The 17,774-nt window shown below is 41.2% G+C and overlaps 2 protein-coding genes across 2 annotated transcripts in view; one reads left to right on the top strand and one right to left on the bottom strand.

Moving 5' to 3' along the window:
• MAP3K19 (mitogen-activated protein kinase kinase kinase 19) overlaps window positions 1-9,120 on the bottom strand; it is a 61,573-nt gene extending 52,453 nt beyond the window's left edge. The window contains exons 1-2 of the mRNA XM_050751015.1: window positions 9,011-9,120; window positions 6,124-6,239 (exon numbers count right to left, since the gene is read on the bottom strand). Coding sequence (XP_050606972.1) covers window positions 6,124-6,239; window positions 9,011-9,032 — 138 coding nt within the window. The 5' untranslated portion in view covers window positions 9,033-9,120. The remainder of the gene's footprint in view (window positions 1-6,123; window positions 6,240-9,010) is intronic.
• RAB3GAP1 (RAB3 GTPase activating protein catalytic subunit 1) overlaps window positions 1-17,774 on the top strand; it is a 1,043,110-nt gene that overhangs the window by 879,259 nt on the left and 146,077 nt on the right. The window lies entirely within an intron of this gene.

Raw genomic sequence — 17,774 nt, 5'->3', positions numbered from 1 at the left:
TATTGAAAATTCTTTCCCCTATTTCACTGCAGCATGAACTTTGTCATATATCAGGTAATGAATTTATCTATATTTCTATCAATATCACACTGCCTTAATTGATTTAGCTTTATAATAGGACTTGATATCTGGTAGCCTAAATCTTCCAACTTTGTTCTTCTTCAATATTGCCCTCACTGTTCTTGGCCTTTTGCCTTTCTATATCAATTTAGAATCAGCTTGTTAATTTACACACACACACACACACCTGATAGGTTTTGAATGGGACTGTGTTGAATCTGCAAACTAATTTGGCAGAATTGACATCTTTATAAAATTAAATTTTCCAATCCACTAACATGTTACATCATTCTATTTATTTAAGTCTTCTTTTTTTTTTTTTTTTTTTTTTTTTTTTTTTTTTTTTTTTTTTTTGAGACAGAGTCTCGCTCTGCCGCCCAGGCTAGAGTGCAGTGGCGTGATCTTGGCTCACTGCAAGCTCCGCCTCCCGGGTTCACGCCATTCTCCTGCCTCAGCCTCCCGAGTAGCTGGGACTACAGGCGCCTAACACCTCGCCCGGCTAGTTTTTTTTTTGTATTTTTTAGTAGAGACGGGGTTTCACCGTGTCAGCCAGGATGGTCTCGATCTCCTGACCTCGTGATCCGCCCGTCTCGGCCTCCCAAAGTGCTGGGATTACAGGCTTGAGCCACCGCACCCGGCCATATTTAAGTCTTCTTAAAATGTTCAGCAATACTTTATTACTTCCAGTGTAGAGGTCTTTTATTGCTCCATATATTTGTAGTTCCATATATTTGTAGCCGACAATGGTATTTTTAAGACATCTGGTGCCATTCTAGTTTCCTATCCTTTATATTATCTCTCTTTCTCTGAAAAATTTCAAGATCCTCTTGTAGCCTCAGTGCTTTAAAAGTTCACAATACTTTAGGGTAATTTACTTAGTCACTGTCCTGCAGTGATGGGTGCTTTAAACTTGAAAACTCATATCATTTGGTTCTGATAACATTTTTTTTCTTTTTTTTTTCTTTATTTTTATCTCCTCCCTTTAAAACTATTTCTTCCCCTTCATTTCTCTGTGCTCCTGATTTCATCTGCATTCCTTGTTGTTTTGATGCTACTTTTCATATCAGAGGCTTTCCTCAAATACCTGGTGACCCTTGGCTATCTTGACTCTTCATATTAAGAAAGAGACACTAAAAATATGACTAGAAGTTCTCTCTGTATGTTGCTATTTACCTGTTGGTGGGCTTCGCTGGGTTGATCTGATAGTGAAATGCTTTTGTTTCAGGGAACTTAAAAGTGTCAGTATTAGTAGGTCTATTTTCTGGGGTTATTAAATCTCCAGAAGAGAATCTTCCAGTCTTTTGGCTTAGTAGTATAAATGGGCTGCTGGCCATATGGGAGCTAGGTGGGGAAGGAAGATGGAAGCAATATCTCTGTCAATGTTCAGACTTAAGCCTCCAGGTTGAGACCGTATTCCCATCTTTCACCTTGTATGTTGTTACTAAGTCCAGAATTCCTCCAGCTCAAATAATCTTCCACCAAATCTTCCTGCCTTCTGTGAGGGTGGGGAAGGAGTAAGTGGTGTAGTTACATAGAGTGGAAGTAGAATGTTGGGGATCTCTCTGCTCCTTACATACATTTTCAACCAAACCCTCTTTTTTTTCAACCTCATGCTAACTCCCAACTTCTGCAGTACCTGGTGCCTCTAATTCCTGGGCTTTTCCATGGTTCTTTGCAGTACATCATCTTGATTCTCATTAATATCCTTTCCCTGGACAATTAAGTTTCACCATTCTCCATGCTGCAAAATCATTTCTCACTTCTCTATCCACATTCTGACATCTTATATTGTGATTTGGGTTTAGCAATGTATCCTACCATGTTTCACCAAATCAAAGATGTCCCTGATTAAAAGCTACACTGTTGTTTTATGTACCACTAAAAATGACAAAACAGTACCAATTTGACAGTGACAGTTGTAAGATGTCTGACTTCAAAGAGGTTAAAACACAAAAATACACATCTTAGAATTGATAGTAGTTTAGGCTGGGCACGGTGGCTCATGCCTGTAATCCCAGAACTTTGGGAGGCCGAGGTGGGCAGATCACCTGAGATCGGGAGTTCAAGAACAGCCCGACCAACATAGAGAAACCCCATCTCTACTAAAAATACAAAATTAGCCAGGCGTGGTGGCCCATGCCTATAATCCCAGCTACTCAGGAGGCTGAATTAGGAGAATCGCTTGAACCCGGGAGGCAGAGGTTGCAGTGAGCTGAGATCAAATCATTCCACTCCAGCAGGCTGGGCGACAAGAGTGAAAAAAAGAAAAAAAAAAAAAGAATTGATAGTAGTTTAATTGAAGAAAAAAGAAGCTCAACATATATTTTTTTAAGGGATTAGGCCTCTCACTGTTGGCCAGGCTGGAGAGTAGTGGCATGGTCTTGGCTCACTGAGGCCTCAATTTCCTGGGCTCAAGCGATTATTCTGCCTCAGCCTCCTGAGTAGCTAGGACTACAGGTATGCACCACCAAGCCCAGCTAATTTTTAAAATTTCTTGTAGAGACAGGGTCTTGCTATGTTGTCTAAGCTGGTTTCAAACTCTTGTCCCCAAGTGATCCTCCTGTCTTGGCCTCCCAGAGTGCTGGGAGTACAGGCATGAGCCACTGCACCTGGCCCAGATCTTTTTTCTTTTTCTTTCTTTCTTTTTTTACAAAGATGTGAAAGTAAATCAGTGGAGGAAGTATGGTCTTTTCAACAAGTGATAGAGGAACAACAGGCAAAAATATGTACCTCAACCTAAACCTTGTACTTTGTAAAAATTAACTCAAATTCCGCTGGGCTGGTGGCTCACGCCTGTAATCCCAACACTTTGAGAAACCAAGGCAGGTGGATCACCTGAGTTCAGGAATGCGAGACTAGCCTGGCCAACATGGTGAAACCCTGTCTCTACTAAAAATACGAAAATTAGCCAGGCGTGGTGGCGGGCACCTGTAATCCCAGCTAGTCAGGAGGCAGAGATGGGAAAATTGCTTGGGAGGCAGAGGTTGCAGTGAGCAGAGATCGTGCCACTGCACTCCAGCCTGGGTGACAGAAGTGAGACTCCATCTCAAAAAAAAAAGGAAAAAAAACTCAAATTGCATTATGGATCTAAACGTAAAATGTGAAACTATAACTCTTTTAGAAGAGAGCATAGGATAAAATTGTGACCTAGGCTTGGGTGAACAATTCTTAGTCACAAAAATCATGATCCATAAAGAAAAAAATGGATGAGTCGTTTTTTATCAAAATTTAAAACTTCTTTTTAATAAAACATTAAAAAGGATGAAAAAACAAGTCAAATAATTTTCTTGACTAGGAGAAAATATTTTATGAAGCATATACCTAGAATATATAAAGACTTCTCCAAACCTATCAGTTAGAAAGCAAATAATCCAATAAGAAAATGGGCAATGGGGCCAGGCATGGTGGCTCATGCCTGTAATCCCACTACTTTGGGAGGCCGAGGCAAGAGGATTGCTTGAGGCCAGGAGTTCGAGACTAGCCTGGGCAACATAGTGAGACCCAATCTCTTCAAAAAGTTTAAAAAATTAGCGGGTGTGGTGGCGTGTGCCTGTAGTCCCAGCTAGTCAGGAGGCTGAGGTAGGAGGATTGCTTGAGCCTGGGAGATTGAGGCTCCAGTGAGCCATGTTTATGCCAGGGCCCTTCAGCCTGGGCAGCAGAATGAGACCTCAATCTCAAAATAAATAAACGACTTTTTGGACTTTTTTTTTTTAACCAATAAAATATAGAGTAGTAGTATATTTATTTGGGATATGTTAATTTTTATAAATATTCAAAAGGTACAAATGAGTACACAGTGCAAATTGCATCTCCAGTTCTCTCTCTGTAGGCAACCACTGTTGCTGGTTTGTTGTACATCTTGGGTCTCATTCCACAGTTTTCTATGGGCTGCAATGTTTGTTACTAATACTGTTACTGTACTACAGGGGATTTTTTGTAAAGTCATTCATCACAGGCAGGATGATAACCAGGGCCACGAGGAGGCACCTCCTTTTTGGTACCCTATGATGGGTTTGATATGATCAGGTTAATGATCTCCTTTTGTTTTCCTTTTTTTTTTTGAGATGGAGTTTTGCTCTTGTTGCGCAGGCTGGAGTGCAATGGCACAATCTTGGCTCACTGCAACCTCTGCCTCCCTGGTTCAAGTGATTCTCCTGCCTTAGCCTCCCTAGTAGCTGGGATTACAGGTGTCCACCACCACGCCTGGATAATTTTTTGTATTTTTAGTAGAGATGGGCTTTCACGGTGTTGGTCAGGTTGGTCTTGAACTCCTGACCTCAGGTGATCCACCCACCTTGGCCTCTCAAAGTACTGGGATTACAGGCATGAGCCGCCGTGCCTGACTGTCTTTTCCTTTTTAAAAAAATTGAGACAGGGTCTTGCTCTCACCCAGGCTAGAGTGCAGCGGTGCAATCATAGCTCACTGTGGTCTAAAACTCCTGGGCTCAAATGATTCTTCCACCTCAGCCTCCCAAGCAGCTGGGACTACAGGTGTGTGCCATCATGACCAGCTAATTTTTTTATTTTTAGTAGAGATGAGATCTCTTTTTGTTGCTCAGGCCAGTGCAGAACTCCTGGCCTCAAGAAATCCTCAACCTCACAAAGTGCTGGAATTACAGGTGTGATATGATTTGGTTCTGTGTCCCCCAGCAAATCTCATCTTGAATTGTAATCCTCACATGTCAAGGGAGGGACTTTGTAGAAGGTGATTGGATCATGGGGGCGGTTTCCCCCATACTGTTCTCATGATAGTGAAGGAGTTCTCACGAGATCTGATGGTTTTGAAAGTGGCAGTTTCCCCTGCACTCTTTCTATCTCTCCTACCACCTTGTGAAGATGTGCCTGCTTCCCCTTTGCCTCCCACCATGATTGTAAGTTTCCTGGGGCCTCCCCAGCCATGTGGAACTCTGAGTCAATTAAACCTCTTTTGTTTATAAATTACACAGTCTCAGGTAGTATCTTTATAGCAGTGTGAAATGGACTAATACAAGGTGTGAACCACCACGGCCAGCCTAGACTTCCTTTTCAATATTAATGTATATAAAAGGAAGGTACATTTGATCATTTAGTATGGATTCAGCTGAAACAATCTTCTGTGGTATTGGAGACACACACAAACACACAGACACACACGCACGTGTGTGTGTGTGCATGAACACCCAGAGTAAAGAACCGAATATTTGTGTCCCACCAAAATTTATATGTTGAAATCTTAACTATCAACGCGATGGCAGTAGGAGGTAGGGCCTTTGGGAGGTAGGTTATGAAAGTAGAGTCCTCAGCCGGGCACGGTGGCTCGTGTAATCTCAGCACTTTGGGAGGCCGCGGCGGGTGGATCACGAGGTCAGGAGATCGAGACCATCCTGGCTAACATGGTGAAACCCCATCTCTACTAAAAATACAAAAAATTAGCCGGGCATGGTGGTGGGTGCCTGTAGTCCCAGCTACTTGGGAGGCTGAGGCAGGAGAATGGCATGAACCCAGGAGGTGGAGCTTGCAGTGAGCTGAGATCCGGCCACTGGACTCCAGCCTGGGTGACAGAGCGAAACTCCATCTCAAAAAAAAGAAAAAAGAAAAAAGAAAGTAGAGTCCTCATGATGGGATTAGTGCCTCTTATAAAAGGGACCCCAGAGCACTAGCTAGCTGTCTCTCCATCAAGTGAGCATATGAGAGGTTGGCAATCTGCAGTCCAGAAGACAGCCCTCACCAGACTCAAACCTGCTGGCACCCTGATCTCAGACTTCCAGACTCCCAAACTGTAAGAAATAAATTTCTGTTTATAAGCTACCCAATCTATGGTACTTTGTTATAGCAGCCAGAACTGACTAAGACACACACACACACACACGTACACACACATCTTATGCATGAGTCTCAGAGTTTACTAGCTAATTGCTGCTCAGAGATTAAACTTTCAGAAGAGCGTCTTACCAAATGTGTTTTTTTATGATTACACTTAAAAATAAAATTGTAATATATGATTGTTATGAAGTATTCAAGCAGCACAAATAAAGTAGTAGATGGAGTAGGCTGTCTGTTGTTTCTTTAAAGGGAGGCTCTTACCTCACTGCTGCTGATGCTTTGCAAGATGATGTTTTGATTTTTGGTAACTATCATCATATCAGTTGGAGAAGAGCTTGTATCATGACAAATGTCAAGCAATGACTCAGCATGTCTTTCTATCAAAAGAAACATAATAGTACGTTTTGATAAGATTCATCTCCAGCAATTTCAAAGGAAGAGCTAGCTCTGTGTTCTAAAATCAGCTCCATTGTATCAAACATTTTCCTGAAATAGTGGTCTGGGATCCTGATGAAGCTTCTGGCACTAATTTTCACAAGAAGGGATGTGAAGACAAGAGTCCACAGAGTGGATCGCTTACTATTTTTTTAAAGGCTTTGATGGTAACTGCTATTGCATAAGGACAAAAAAATCAAACAGGTACTTTGAGATTTTGGGCAAGTGAAATTTTTTAGAGAGTTAGGATGAATCAATCATCCTTTCTGATCTGAGTACCCACTAAATTTTAAGCTGTATGAGAAATTAAAACTTTACAAGAGTCAGATTTTAGTTAAACTTAAATCCAGTTACCTCCTACTTAATGTCTACATCGTCATTGCAAAACCCTCTGTAGGGTGCTGGGACATGAGTAAGAACTTTTTAACCATTAAAGCTGTCAGCAGTTCAAGGTTAGGGGACCCTCTTCTCCAGAGCTGTGCAGAGGAAGGACATCTGTCTTCCATGTTTCCTGAGGATGTCCCATCATTACGGACTTCTATTGGTGGAAAATTAGGAGACGCTTCTTGGACTCTTCCAACTAAACCCTGAAAAACTTCCATGTATTTTTCAGGGTACTGAAGACTTAGTGCCGGCTCAATCGATATTGGATTTTCTTTCTCTGAATCTGTGCACTGCCCTGAAGCCCCTGAAGTTATTTCTTGGGGATTGAGGATAATTTCTGCACAATTTGGCTAACAACTGAAATCAGAGCAATACAGGGCCTTACAGACCATCCTATAATTTAAAAAATTTAGATCGCTCAAACTTTCTTCTTTAGTTTGTAGAAGGGAGTGAATCATGAAGTTAAATGAATAGTAATCAAGAGTTACCACTTCAAATGTTTGGGAGTAATGGTTTGTGGTAGGCAAAGTTGCTAAGAGAAACCCTAATGATGAGCTGGAAATCACATTTGCTCTACAGTTGCCCAGGACAAAGACACTCAGCTCCTCTGAGCACACTTCTTATCTAGTGATTAAAGCCACATTAAATGGACAGAGTTCCTAACACCAAACAGCAGACTCCCAGTTTGTACCCTAGGGACATCCCCTCGTGCTATCCTGGCTTCTTCAAATAAGCATTGGCTTCTTTCAACAAAAACTCCCTCTTTCAGTGGCTCCTCTGCTTATCTTGTAGTGGAGACAAAATTGAACAAGTGACCTATACCCAGACCTTCCATTTCTTCACCATATTTTCCTGCTTTAGTCTCTGCAATCTATCTTTTGCCTACATCTTGCCATTGAAACGTCTCACATCCTTACCACATCTGCTTTGTAATCTCTTTTCCAATTTAACATTGTTTCCTGCTCCTTTCTTCCTGCAACCCTCTTCTGATTCTCCCCCTCCTCCTCCTCTCACTTCCTGAGTCCTGATGTCCGTACCACTCCTCTCTGTCTGTATGTGCACCTCCTCAGCTCAGCACTCTGCAATTTTCTCACTCTCATCAATCCCTCAACAACCTCACCCACCATCATGTCCTCACAATCTCCTCTCTGTAGAGAACTCCCAAACTAGCCTTTCAACCGGTCCTTTCCCACAAGCCCAGTCCTACAGAAACTTGCTACTTGAAAAGTCCCAATGTGCTCCCATTTTGTTGGTTGTATTTCCATCATCCGTACTTTACAGGCCTTAAAATTTAGTCATCTTTGACTCAACTTTTGTCTCTGCGTCTCCGCTGTCAACGTCACAGCTCGCAGTTCTGTGAATTGTTCTTCCACAATGTCTCCTAGATCCACCACTCCCAGCATCTCTCAATCTCACGCCCCACCCAAGGACTCATTCCCTAGTTCTTACCACCACACATGTGGGCACTTCTATAATTTCTTAATAGAGATCCCTGCCTTTTCCCTCAGATGTATCCAACACGATAGGAACAGGTTAATATTCCTAGAGCATGGCCTTGATCATTCTCTGGCTTAAACTTCTTTAGTGTCTGTTTTATTTTAAAAAAAAGTGATGTCCTTCAGCCTGACATCTAAGGCTCACCCCTCCATGGACCCAGTTTCTTTATGTATCTGACCTTTTGTTTCTCTTTTCCCTGACATGAACTTTCAGTTCTAGTTTCTTGTTTGCCCCTGGGATAAGCCATGCTCACTCCCAGCAAGGGGCCTCTGCTCCACAAAATCAAATTGCCTCCTTTTTTCAAGGGTCAGATCAAGTCTCACCTCTTTCATGAAACATTCTTAGGTATAGCTTTGTCCTCTGCCCCCGAAGCTTCAAACAGAAAGCGAATCAAACAATAAAGTCAGGCAGCTTTCACAAAGTCACACGCTGCTCAGTGGCACACTTTTCATTATACTTCTTGCTGTGGCTGTTTCTATGTCTTTGATTGGACTCTTTTCCCACCTATATCAAACCTTCCCACAGTTATCCAGCCTTCAAGAACCACTATAAGTCCTTCTTCCCCTTTCAAGTTTACAGCAAGCTCTTTCTCTCTGACTTACGTGATGTGTCCCTGACCATGCTGTATATTTTCAAAAGTTTAAACCTTGCATTAGACCTCTTTGCATCCCCCAGAGCACCTAGTCATGGGCCTTGTACAGAGTCACTGCTCCATAAATAGCCGTGGACTTGATTTCTTTAAATGGATCCATCAAACAGATGTAGAAAAAGAAAGAGTTCTAACAGGAATTTTTGGGTTGGGAAATTATGCACGTGGAGTGAAAGTATTTACCTGGTTTTGGCATAGAACTCATTAAAATGTCCAAAAGCTTCTGTTTCTTTGAACTCTCTATTTGTGACACATAATGTATCGCTGATTTTCCACTAAAATCACAAAGTTTAGGATCTCTAGGAAGAACAGAATCAACATTAAAGTTTATTTAGTTGAATCTGTTGAAAAAAGAAAACTAATATGAGAGGGCAAACATTTACATCAAATAAATAAAAAGTAATCTTATGTAGTTTGGGGATAATAATAATTATTTCAAAATGTATGAATAGAGGATGACAATTTTCCAAGATTTTAAATGAAAGGAATTTGCTGTATATCTTTATTCCCATCCCCATTCTAAAAACATTCTAAGATTTGCAGAGAATTCCCAACTTTGGACAAAATTTTTATAATTCTTTGAGGGTGCATAAAATCAAGTAAAGATAAAAACATCTTTTGTTGGGTTTTTTTTCACACTTTTAAATTTTTTCAATGAGTCATAAGGATAAAAACATTTTGATAAACGATTGTCTTACCATTCCAAATAGCTCACTTGATTTTTTTTCTTTTCAATAATTAAGCTAACTGCTGACTTTCTTGATATTTCTTTTTTCTAATGCTAACAGATAGCTCTTTTATGATTCAAAATGGTGGAATGGCAGAGAATCTTCTCTTTAAAATTAAGCTGATACTTTTATTTCATGGTCTGTTGGTTGAGTGGAGCAATCTTGTCATAAAAACCATAGTGTGCCTCTCTACATGACCTTTTCATTCCTCTTTACTTGGCCTTGTGGTTGGTAAGCCCAACTGGCTGATCTTAGGACCATTTACAACAGCACAAGTCTCTTCTTCTCCTCTCTATGTTGTACTGAACACTTGCATTAGATATCGGCTCAGAGAAATCCAAAGTCAAATGATGAGAATTCCATTAATAGATTATAGTGAGGGGAACAATGATGAAACTGGCTTTACTTGTCCTATTCTAGGACAAGGAGCAAGTTGATCATGGTCTCTATTCTAAAATCTTTGAATTTGAATCTCTTCGTTGCTGTGGGACAGGGTAATGTGTCATGAGCCACAGTAATATTCTCTTACGGACTTTTCTTCATCAAAGATTGTAATTCAAAAGAAATAGCATAGGACTGAAAATTGGGGTTGCCACTACCTTGATATGTGACTTTAAGCAAGCCACTTAACATATTTGCAGAGAATTCCCAACTTTGGACAAACATTTTTATAATTATTTAAGGATGCATAAAAACAAGTAAAGGTAAACTCATTGGGACATCTCCTCATCTGCCTAGATTAGGGTGTCTCCAAGTGGCATATCTTGATTTCCGGTATTCTGGACCCCAATCCAGACCTACTGAACATCTCTGGGGTGATGTCCAGGAATCTCCACTTTCATCAATCGGCCAAACTATTTCTCAGCACTAGTCTGAAGTAGCTTCAAAATTCCCTTTTCATTCCATTATACTAACTGATCCTTTTACAATATCTTGTGTTCTTGACTATAATTTTGTTCTTGAAGCTCCCTCCTCCTTTTTTTTTCCAAAACAAAATTCATATGAAATGCTGAGAAAGAGCTCAGGCCATCTGTTCTTATTTGATGACAAGATACCTAAGTAACAGCTTTAGGAAACTGCAATTGTAACATGAGAGATTACTTATTAACCTTCTTATTTTAAAAAAAAGTTCATTGTTTATCTCCCCCGCCCAAAAGAGCATTTGACATATAGTAATGTTAAGATAACTTGAAAACACTATTCGAAATTGCTTTTCAGACATTGACAGTGTTTTCTGAAATAATTAGTAACATCTTGGGGGTTGAGAGCTGGATACTCAAGAATTATTTGACATTCCCAGTAACTACTAAAACACTACTCATTTCAAGAAATGAAACAAAGAGCTGGATATCATAAGAATAATAGGTAGCAAATTTTAAAAACTGCACATCACTTTGCCACTGTGAAGTCACTTCTATGACGGTGTGCGTGCATTTGGTATATATAGTAGAAAACAGCCTGGAATCCCTGCACTTTGGGAGGCCAAGATGGGAGAGTAGCTTGAGGGCAGAAGTTCGAGACCAGCGTGGGCAATATAGTGAGATTTCATCTCCACAAAAATTAAAAATTAGCCGGGCATAGTGGTATGTGCCTGTAGTTCTAGCTACTCAAAAGGCTGAGGCAGGAGGATCCATTGAGCCCAGGAGTTTGAGGTCACAGTGAGCTATGATTGCGCCACTGCACTCCAGCATGGGCAACAGAGCCTGTAAAAAAAAAAAAAGAGGAAAGAAAGAGAGAGAGGAAGGAAGGAAGGAAAGAATGAAGGAAGGAAGGAAGGAAGGAAGGAAGGAAGGAAGGAAGGAAGGAAGGAAGGAAGGAAGGAAGGAAAGAGAAAGAAAGAAAGAAAGAAAGAAAGAAAGAAAGAAAGAAAGAAAGAAAGAAAGAAAGAAAGAAAGAAAGAAAGAAAGAGAAAGGAAAAGAAAAGAGAAAAGAAAAGAAGGAAGGAAGGAAAGGAGAGAGAAGAGAGGGAGGGAAAGGGGAAAAAAGAAGCTATGTGTCTCGGTTTACATGTGATTTCTGTAAATAACAATGGAATAGACACCCTTCGGCTGGGCTGACTAACTGCTCGTACTCACGCATGATGCCTTAGGAGCTGGGACAGAACTTCCACAGGTCTGTACGCTGTTAACATGTCAAGACTCTCAAATAGGTCCACATCTCTCACAGTCAGCATCAGAGGGGTCAAGCCATGTTGGTTTGGGAAATTTATATCCAGGAACTCTTCGGATGCCTTTAAAAACATGCAGCTTTATTTCTGTTGTGTTTTTACTGCATAGCTCTTTATGCTAATCTTTGCATTTTCATTGCTTGGCCAACTTTTCACTATAACTTCAATATGTTCTTTCTGAGTGTCTGTCCTGAAAGGGAACTGATGAGGTGAAAGAACACAAGCCAGAAAGACAGATCTGGGTTTCAATCTCAGCTCCTTAAGGTGGTTATTTAACTTCCCTGACAAGTTGTATCAGGGACACCCAGTTAAAAGGTGATCAAATTACCCTGATAAATTGAGGGTATCCAGTTAAATCATGTGTAATTTTCTTTTGGGATGTATTTATGCAAAATATTATTTGTTGTTTATCTGAAATTTAAATTTAACTGGGTGTCTTGTATTTTTATTTGCAAAATCTGGCAACCCTACTTGCTAAACTTCAGGGCCCTCAGCTGTAAGGTGGAATAGTAGTGTCTTCCTTGTAGGGTTATGTTGCTGATTGGGGCTAGAATGTAAAAAGCACTTAGCAGAGTGTCTGACACACAGTAAGTGCTCAGTAAACATTCACTGAATGAATAAATAATTCATAACAATATAGCAGCTCAGCCGGGCGTGGTGGCTCACGCCTGTAATCCCAGCACTTTAGGAGGCTGAGGCATGTGGATTGCTTGAGCCCAGGAGTTTGAGACCAGCCTGGGCAACATGGCAAAACCCCATCTCTACTAAAAATACAAAAAATTAACCAGGCCTGGTAGCATGCACCTGTAGTCCTGGTGACTCAGGAGGCTGAGGTGGGAGGATCACCTGAGCCCGGGAAGGTCGAGGCTGCAGTGAGCTGTGATCACGTCACTGCACTCCAGTCTTGGCAACATAGTGAGACTCTGTCTCAAAAAATAAAAAATAAAAAAAATTTTAAAAACAGCTAACTTGCCTGTATTTATATAGTCAAATGGAGGGAGGTATATGGATATAATTTGATGCCTTAATGAAAGTAAAACTTAATTTGGATAATTCAAAACTGAAAAGCTACCGCAGGCCAAAACACCTAAATTGTTCATTTTATAGACCAAAGAAATGCACTGATTTCATCTCTATTTCACTTTATGCCGTGTCAATATACTCAGTGTCTCTACCTCAGCTTCTCTAGGGACAAACTAGAGAGAATGGTATTACTTCAGCAAGGTACTGTGGGAATTAATTAGTTAACTGTTTTTTTAGTCTCTAAGAAGAAACCACCTCTGATATCAATGTTTATTATTAGTTAGAACCAACATGAAAATTTTGAACTGAGAATAGTCTCGTATTAGCATATCAATTCAGCATCTGTTGATCAAAGTATAGATCCAGTTACAGGTACCAGTTTCTTAAAACTTGGTTCCTAATGTTTAGGGGTTAAAAATGTGATTATAAAAACAGACATTGGGCCAGGTGCAGTGGCTCATGTTTGTAATCCCAGTACTTTGGGAGGCCGAGGTGGGCGGATCACGAGGTCAGGAGATCGAGACCCCGTCTCTACTAAAAATACAAAAATAAAATTAGCCGGGCGTGGTGGCAGGCGCCTGTTGTCCCAGCTACTCCAGAGGCTGAGGCGGGAGAATGGCATGAACCCGGGAGGCCGAGATGGCACCACTGCACTCCAGCCCGGGTGACAGAGCGAGACTCTGTCAAAAAAAAAAAAAAAAGACATTACATTACAATTACAACTACTGAAAACACCATTAAGTAAAATACATTGTCTTTCAAAAAATTTTTCTAAGCCTCAGTTCGTGATGTTTGGCAATTTTAGACTATCATTTAGTCCAACCAAAGAATTTGAAGTATTGTTTGGTTTTGTTATATCTCTCCTTGAACTGTACCTGACTGGAATATCTTTCACTTTTTTCTTTATCTGTTTGTGTCTTTATCATAAGGGCTTAGAAGAAACTGTTTCTTAGCAGCAATTGATTTTCTTTCAGTTGGAAGATCACATGGTCTGACAGTCTCTTTGAAGGTAAATGCCAAGAGCAGGCAATTGCCAGTCACCGATAATTAATGTCCTTGGTTATGCATATGATTTTGCAAATTGCTTTCTGAAAAAGTATCTGTAAGTAGAAAATCTAAACAAGAGGATCAATACCCTGAGAAGACAGCCCTTTAAAAATGTATCCTCTGAACTCCTTTCATAACAACTAAATATTATGCAAGGCATAGGCTCTCTGATTCCCTTTTCAGGATAAAGATAATAACAGCAACTGGTCCAAAGGGATCTAAGCAGCAATCGTACAAACGGCAGCGATGCCAAGGGAACTCCTCTGAGCAAGTTGATAGTGGTCCTCTGGAGGCTTCCTTGGAGCAAATCATTTCCCAGGGGTGTTGTGTGACTTCTAGCATCCAGCCCAAGGAAGGTGGAAATCGACCTGCTCCTGTGTTCCTTTATTATCTTGTTTTCCACCCCAGTGTTCTCTTTGATCCCTTTTCTTTTTTATATATTCTGTCTGAAACTTCCTAGGATTACATTGGAAAAGAACTCATTTTTCTTTAAAAGGAGTCATATGTAGTCTGTCCCCTTTTCACCATCCACTCACCCACCCAAAGATGGAAACAAATATCAACTAACCAGTAAATGTTGAACTTGCTCGAGATCACCTTGCCATGAACTTTGTAGAAGTTGCATTTGGGGAGCCTGGATTCTATTAACTGCCAAGAGTTGTCTTTGGATATTGCAATTAGCTACGTGAATTGCGGTTCGATTGCTGTAATTGCAAAGGGTGATATCTACTCCCCTTTCCAGAAGAAATCCAACAACCTGCAAAATGACACAGTCTTAGTTAAATATTTTTAAGTACCAACAGTGTCTTCAGAGCTGGGTGGAAAACTGACTTAGGCATGGCTCTGATTCATTGGGAAGTGGGTGACTGCTATTTGCCCTTCTTAATTTGGGAAACAAAAATCTCATGACATGCATGATTTTTGGATACTCTTTTTTGGAGGGACTAGAGATCCATGAGTATTGTATGTTAAACTCACACAAAACATTGAAGTTTTATAACTGTCTAACATCGAGAATACAAAATCAAAGGGAGGAGGCATGGTGGTGTGCACCTATAATCCCAGCTACTGGGAGATTGAGGCAGGAGGATCACTTGAGCCCGGGAGTTCAAGGCCATCATGCACCATAATCCTACTGTGAATAGCCACTGCACTCTAGCCTGGGCAACATAGCAAGATCCTGTCTCTAAAAAAATACAAAAACAAAGATGATTCAGGCTTACTTATTCTTGAATGTTGCAAGTATTTCTGCAAGTGTTTCTAGAAAGAGAGTAAACTCTATTCAGTATGGTAAGGGGACAGATTGCCCAGTTGCGAGTTAAGAACTGTCCTTGGTGCTGAGACTGCACCAATGAACAAGACCAGTAGCCAGCCTTTAAGGTATTTGCAGTCTACTGAAGAACAAAGACACTTAAAAAAAAAAAAAAAAAAAAAAAGGTAATTGCAACATGGGGTGATAAATGTAACAAGAGAAGTGAATACAGGAGGCTGATGGGGGCACTTTGAGGAAATTTTTAAAGATATCTTGGAGAGTCTGCAAAGACTTCTTGGAGAAAGTGATGTCTAAGCTGAGACCTGAAGAATCAGACTCAGCCAGGCACACTGGGAGAAAGATTGTTCCAAGCAGAGCATACAATGTGAATAAAGTACAGTGTGTACAAGAGGGCAAGTAATATTCAAAGCTCTGGAAGGAGTTAGGTATGTCTAGAGCTCAGGATAAGAAACGGAAGGGAAGCCGGGCGCGGTGGCTCACGCCTGTAATCCCAGCACTTTGGGAGGCCGAGGCGGGCGGATCACAAGGTCAGGAGATCGAGACCACGGTGAAACCCCGTCTCTACTGAAAATACAAAAAATTAGCCGGGCGCGGTTGTGGGCGCCTGTAGTCCCAGCTACTCGGGAGGCTGAGGCAGGAGAATGGCGTGAACCCGGGAGGCGGAGCTTGCAGTGAGTCGAGATCGCGCCACTGCACTCCAGCCTGGGCGACAGAGCGAGACTCCGTCTCAAAAAAAAAAAAAAAAAAAAAAAAACGGAAGGGAAGGAGATGTGGGTGGAGAAGTCAGCAGTGCCTGAGTCCTGAAAGACCTGACAAACCCCTTTGAGGAGTTAGGGCTGTGTCTTCAGGGCAATAGGCAGACAGTGAAAGATTTTCCTCAGAAAAATGACATACTCGGGTGAGTGTTTTAGAAAATCACTCTGGCTGCTGAAACAGATTGATGTGGGGAAGAAGGGAAGTGGGGAGACCGGGGAGGAGACTACCACAGTTGCCTCATGGAGAGATGACAGTGACTGAACAAGAGAAATGGTAGTGGAGATTTAGTGACTGAGGGCATAATCTAGGAACATTTAAGAGGTGGAATTGACAGAACATAGCCACTTATTCAATGTGGGAGTTAATGGTGAGCCAGAAATCAAGGATAATTCCAAGATACTGTCTTCAGTGTACTTTTGTCTGTCTTCTGTCTGTCTTTTGTCTGTCTTTTGTCTGTCTTCTGTCTGTCTTTTGTCTGTCTTCTGTACTGCCACGGCAGACCAGGCTGCCATGGTCCCTTGCCTGAAGCAATGGAACAGCCTTCTCTCCATATCAAGTGCTTCTGCATGAAACTCACTAGAAAGGCCCAAATCAAAAATTCAGATAACATCAAGAGATGGGAAGATGAGAAGAACTTGGAGCCCTCATACCACCATTTCTGCTGGTGGAAGTGTAAATGGTGCATCCACTTTGAAAAACAGTCTGGTTTGGGAGGCCAAGGCAGATGGATCATGAAGTCAGGAGTTCAAGACCAGTCTGGCCAAGATGGTGAAACCCCATCACTACTAAAAGTACAAAAATTATCTGGGCGCCGTGGCAGGTGCCTGTAATCCCAGCTACTTGGGAAGCTGAGGCAGGAGAATTGCTTGAACCCAGGGGGCAGAGGTTGCAGTGAGCCGAGATCATGCCACTGCATTCCAGCCTGGGCGACAGTGAGACTCTGTCTCAAAGAGAGAGAGAGAGAGAGAGAAAAGAAAAGAAAACCAGTCTGGCAGTTCCTCAAATGATTAAACATAGAACGCCCCTATGATCCAGCAATTCCATTCCTAGGTATGGTACTCAGGAGAAATGAAAACATATACCCACACCACAACCTGTGCACAAATGTTTACAGAAGCATTATTCATAGTAACCAAAAGGTGAAAAGAACCATTTTCCATCCATGGATTGGATAAATAAAATGTTGTATATCAAGACAATGTGATATTATTTGGCTATAAAAATCAAGTACTGACACATGCTACTACATGAATGAACCTTGAAAACATTATGCTAAGTGAAAGAAGCCAATCACATACTGCATGATTCCATTCATATGAAAGTCCCAAATAAGAAAAGTTATAGAGGCCAGGAACAGTGGCTCATGCCTGTAACCTCAGCACAGGTAGGTAGGCTGGTAGGCCGAAGCAGGTGGATCACTTTAGCTCAGGAGTTCAAGACCAGCCTGGGCAACATGGTGAAACCCTGTCTCTATACAAAAATTAGCTGGGTGTGATGGCACATGCCTGTAGTCCCAGCTACCCGGGAGACTGAGGCAGGAGGATCACCTCAGCCCAGGAGGTAGGGCCTGCAGTGAGCTGTGATTGTGCTACTGCACTTCAGCCTGGGCAACAGAGTGAGACCCTGTCTCAAAACAAACAAATAGACAAACAAAAAGCAATAAAAAAAGAACAGCTATACAGAAAGAAAGTAGATAAGTGGCTGCTTAGGGCTGGGGTGGAGTTGGGAAGAAAGGATAGAGAGTGATAGCTAAAGGATATCAGGTTTCTTTTTATCTTCTTTTTCTGGGGATGAAGTTCTTTTTGAGATGATAAAAGTGTTCTAAAATCAATTGTGAGAATTGCACATTAATACGAATATTCAAAAAAAAGGAAGTAGCCACTTTAAGTAAAAGTAAATTGTATGGTATATGAATTTTATCTCAATAAAGCTGTTTTTGAAAATGCCTTTGCA

The sequence above is a fragment of the Macaca thibetana genome, chromosome 12 (assembly GCF_024542745.1).
Source record: "Macaca thibetana thibetana isolate TM-01 chromosome 12, ASM2454274v1, whole genome shotgun sequence".
NCBI lineage: Eukaryota > Metazoa > Chordata > Mammalia > Primates > Cercopithecidae > Macaca > Macaca thibetana.
Note: the sequence above shows the minus strand (reverse complement) of the source record. Positions and strands in the feature narration are given on the sequence as shown.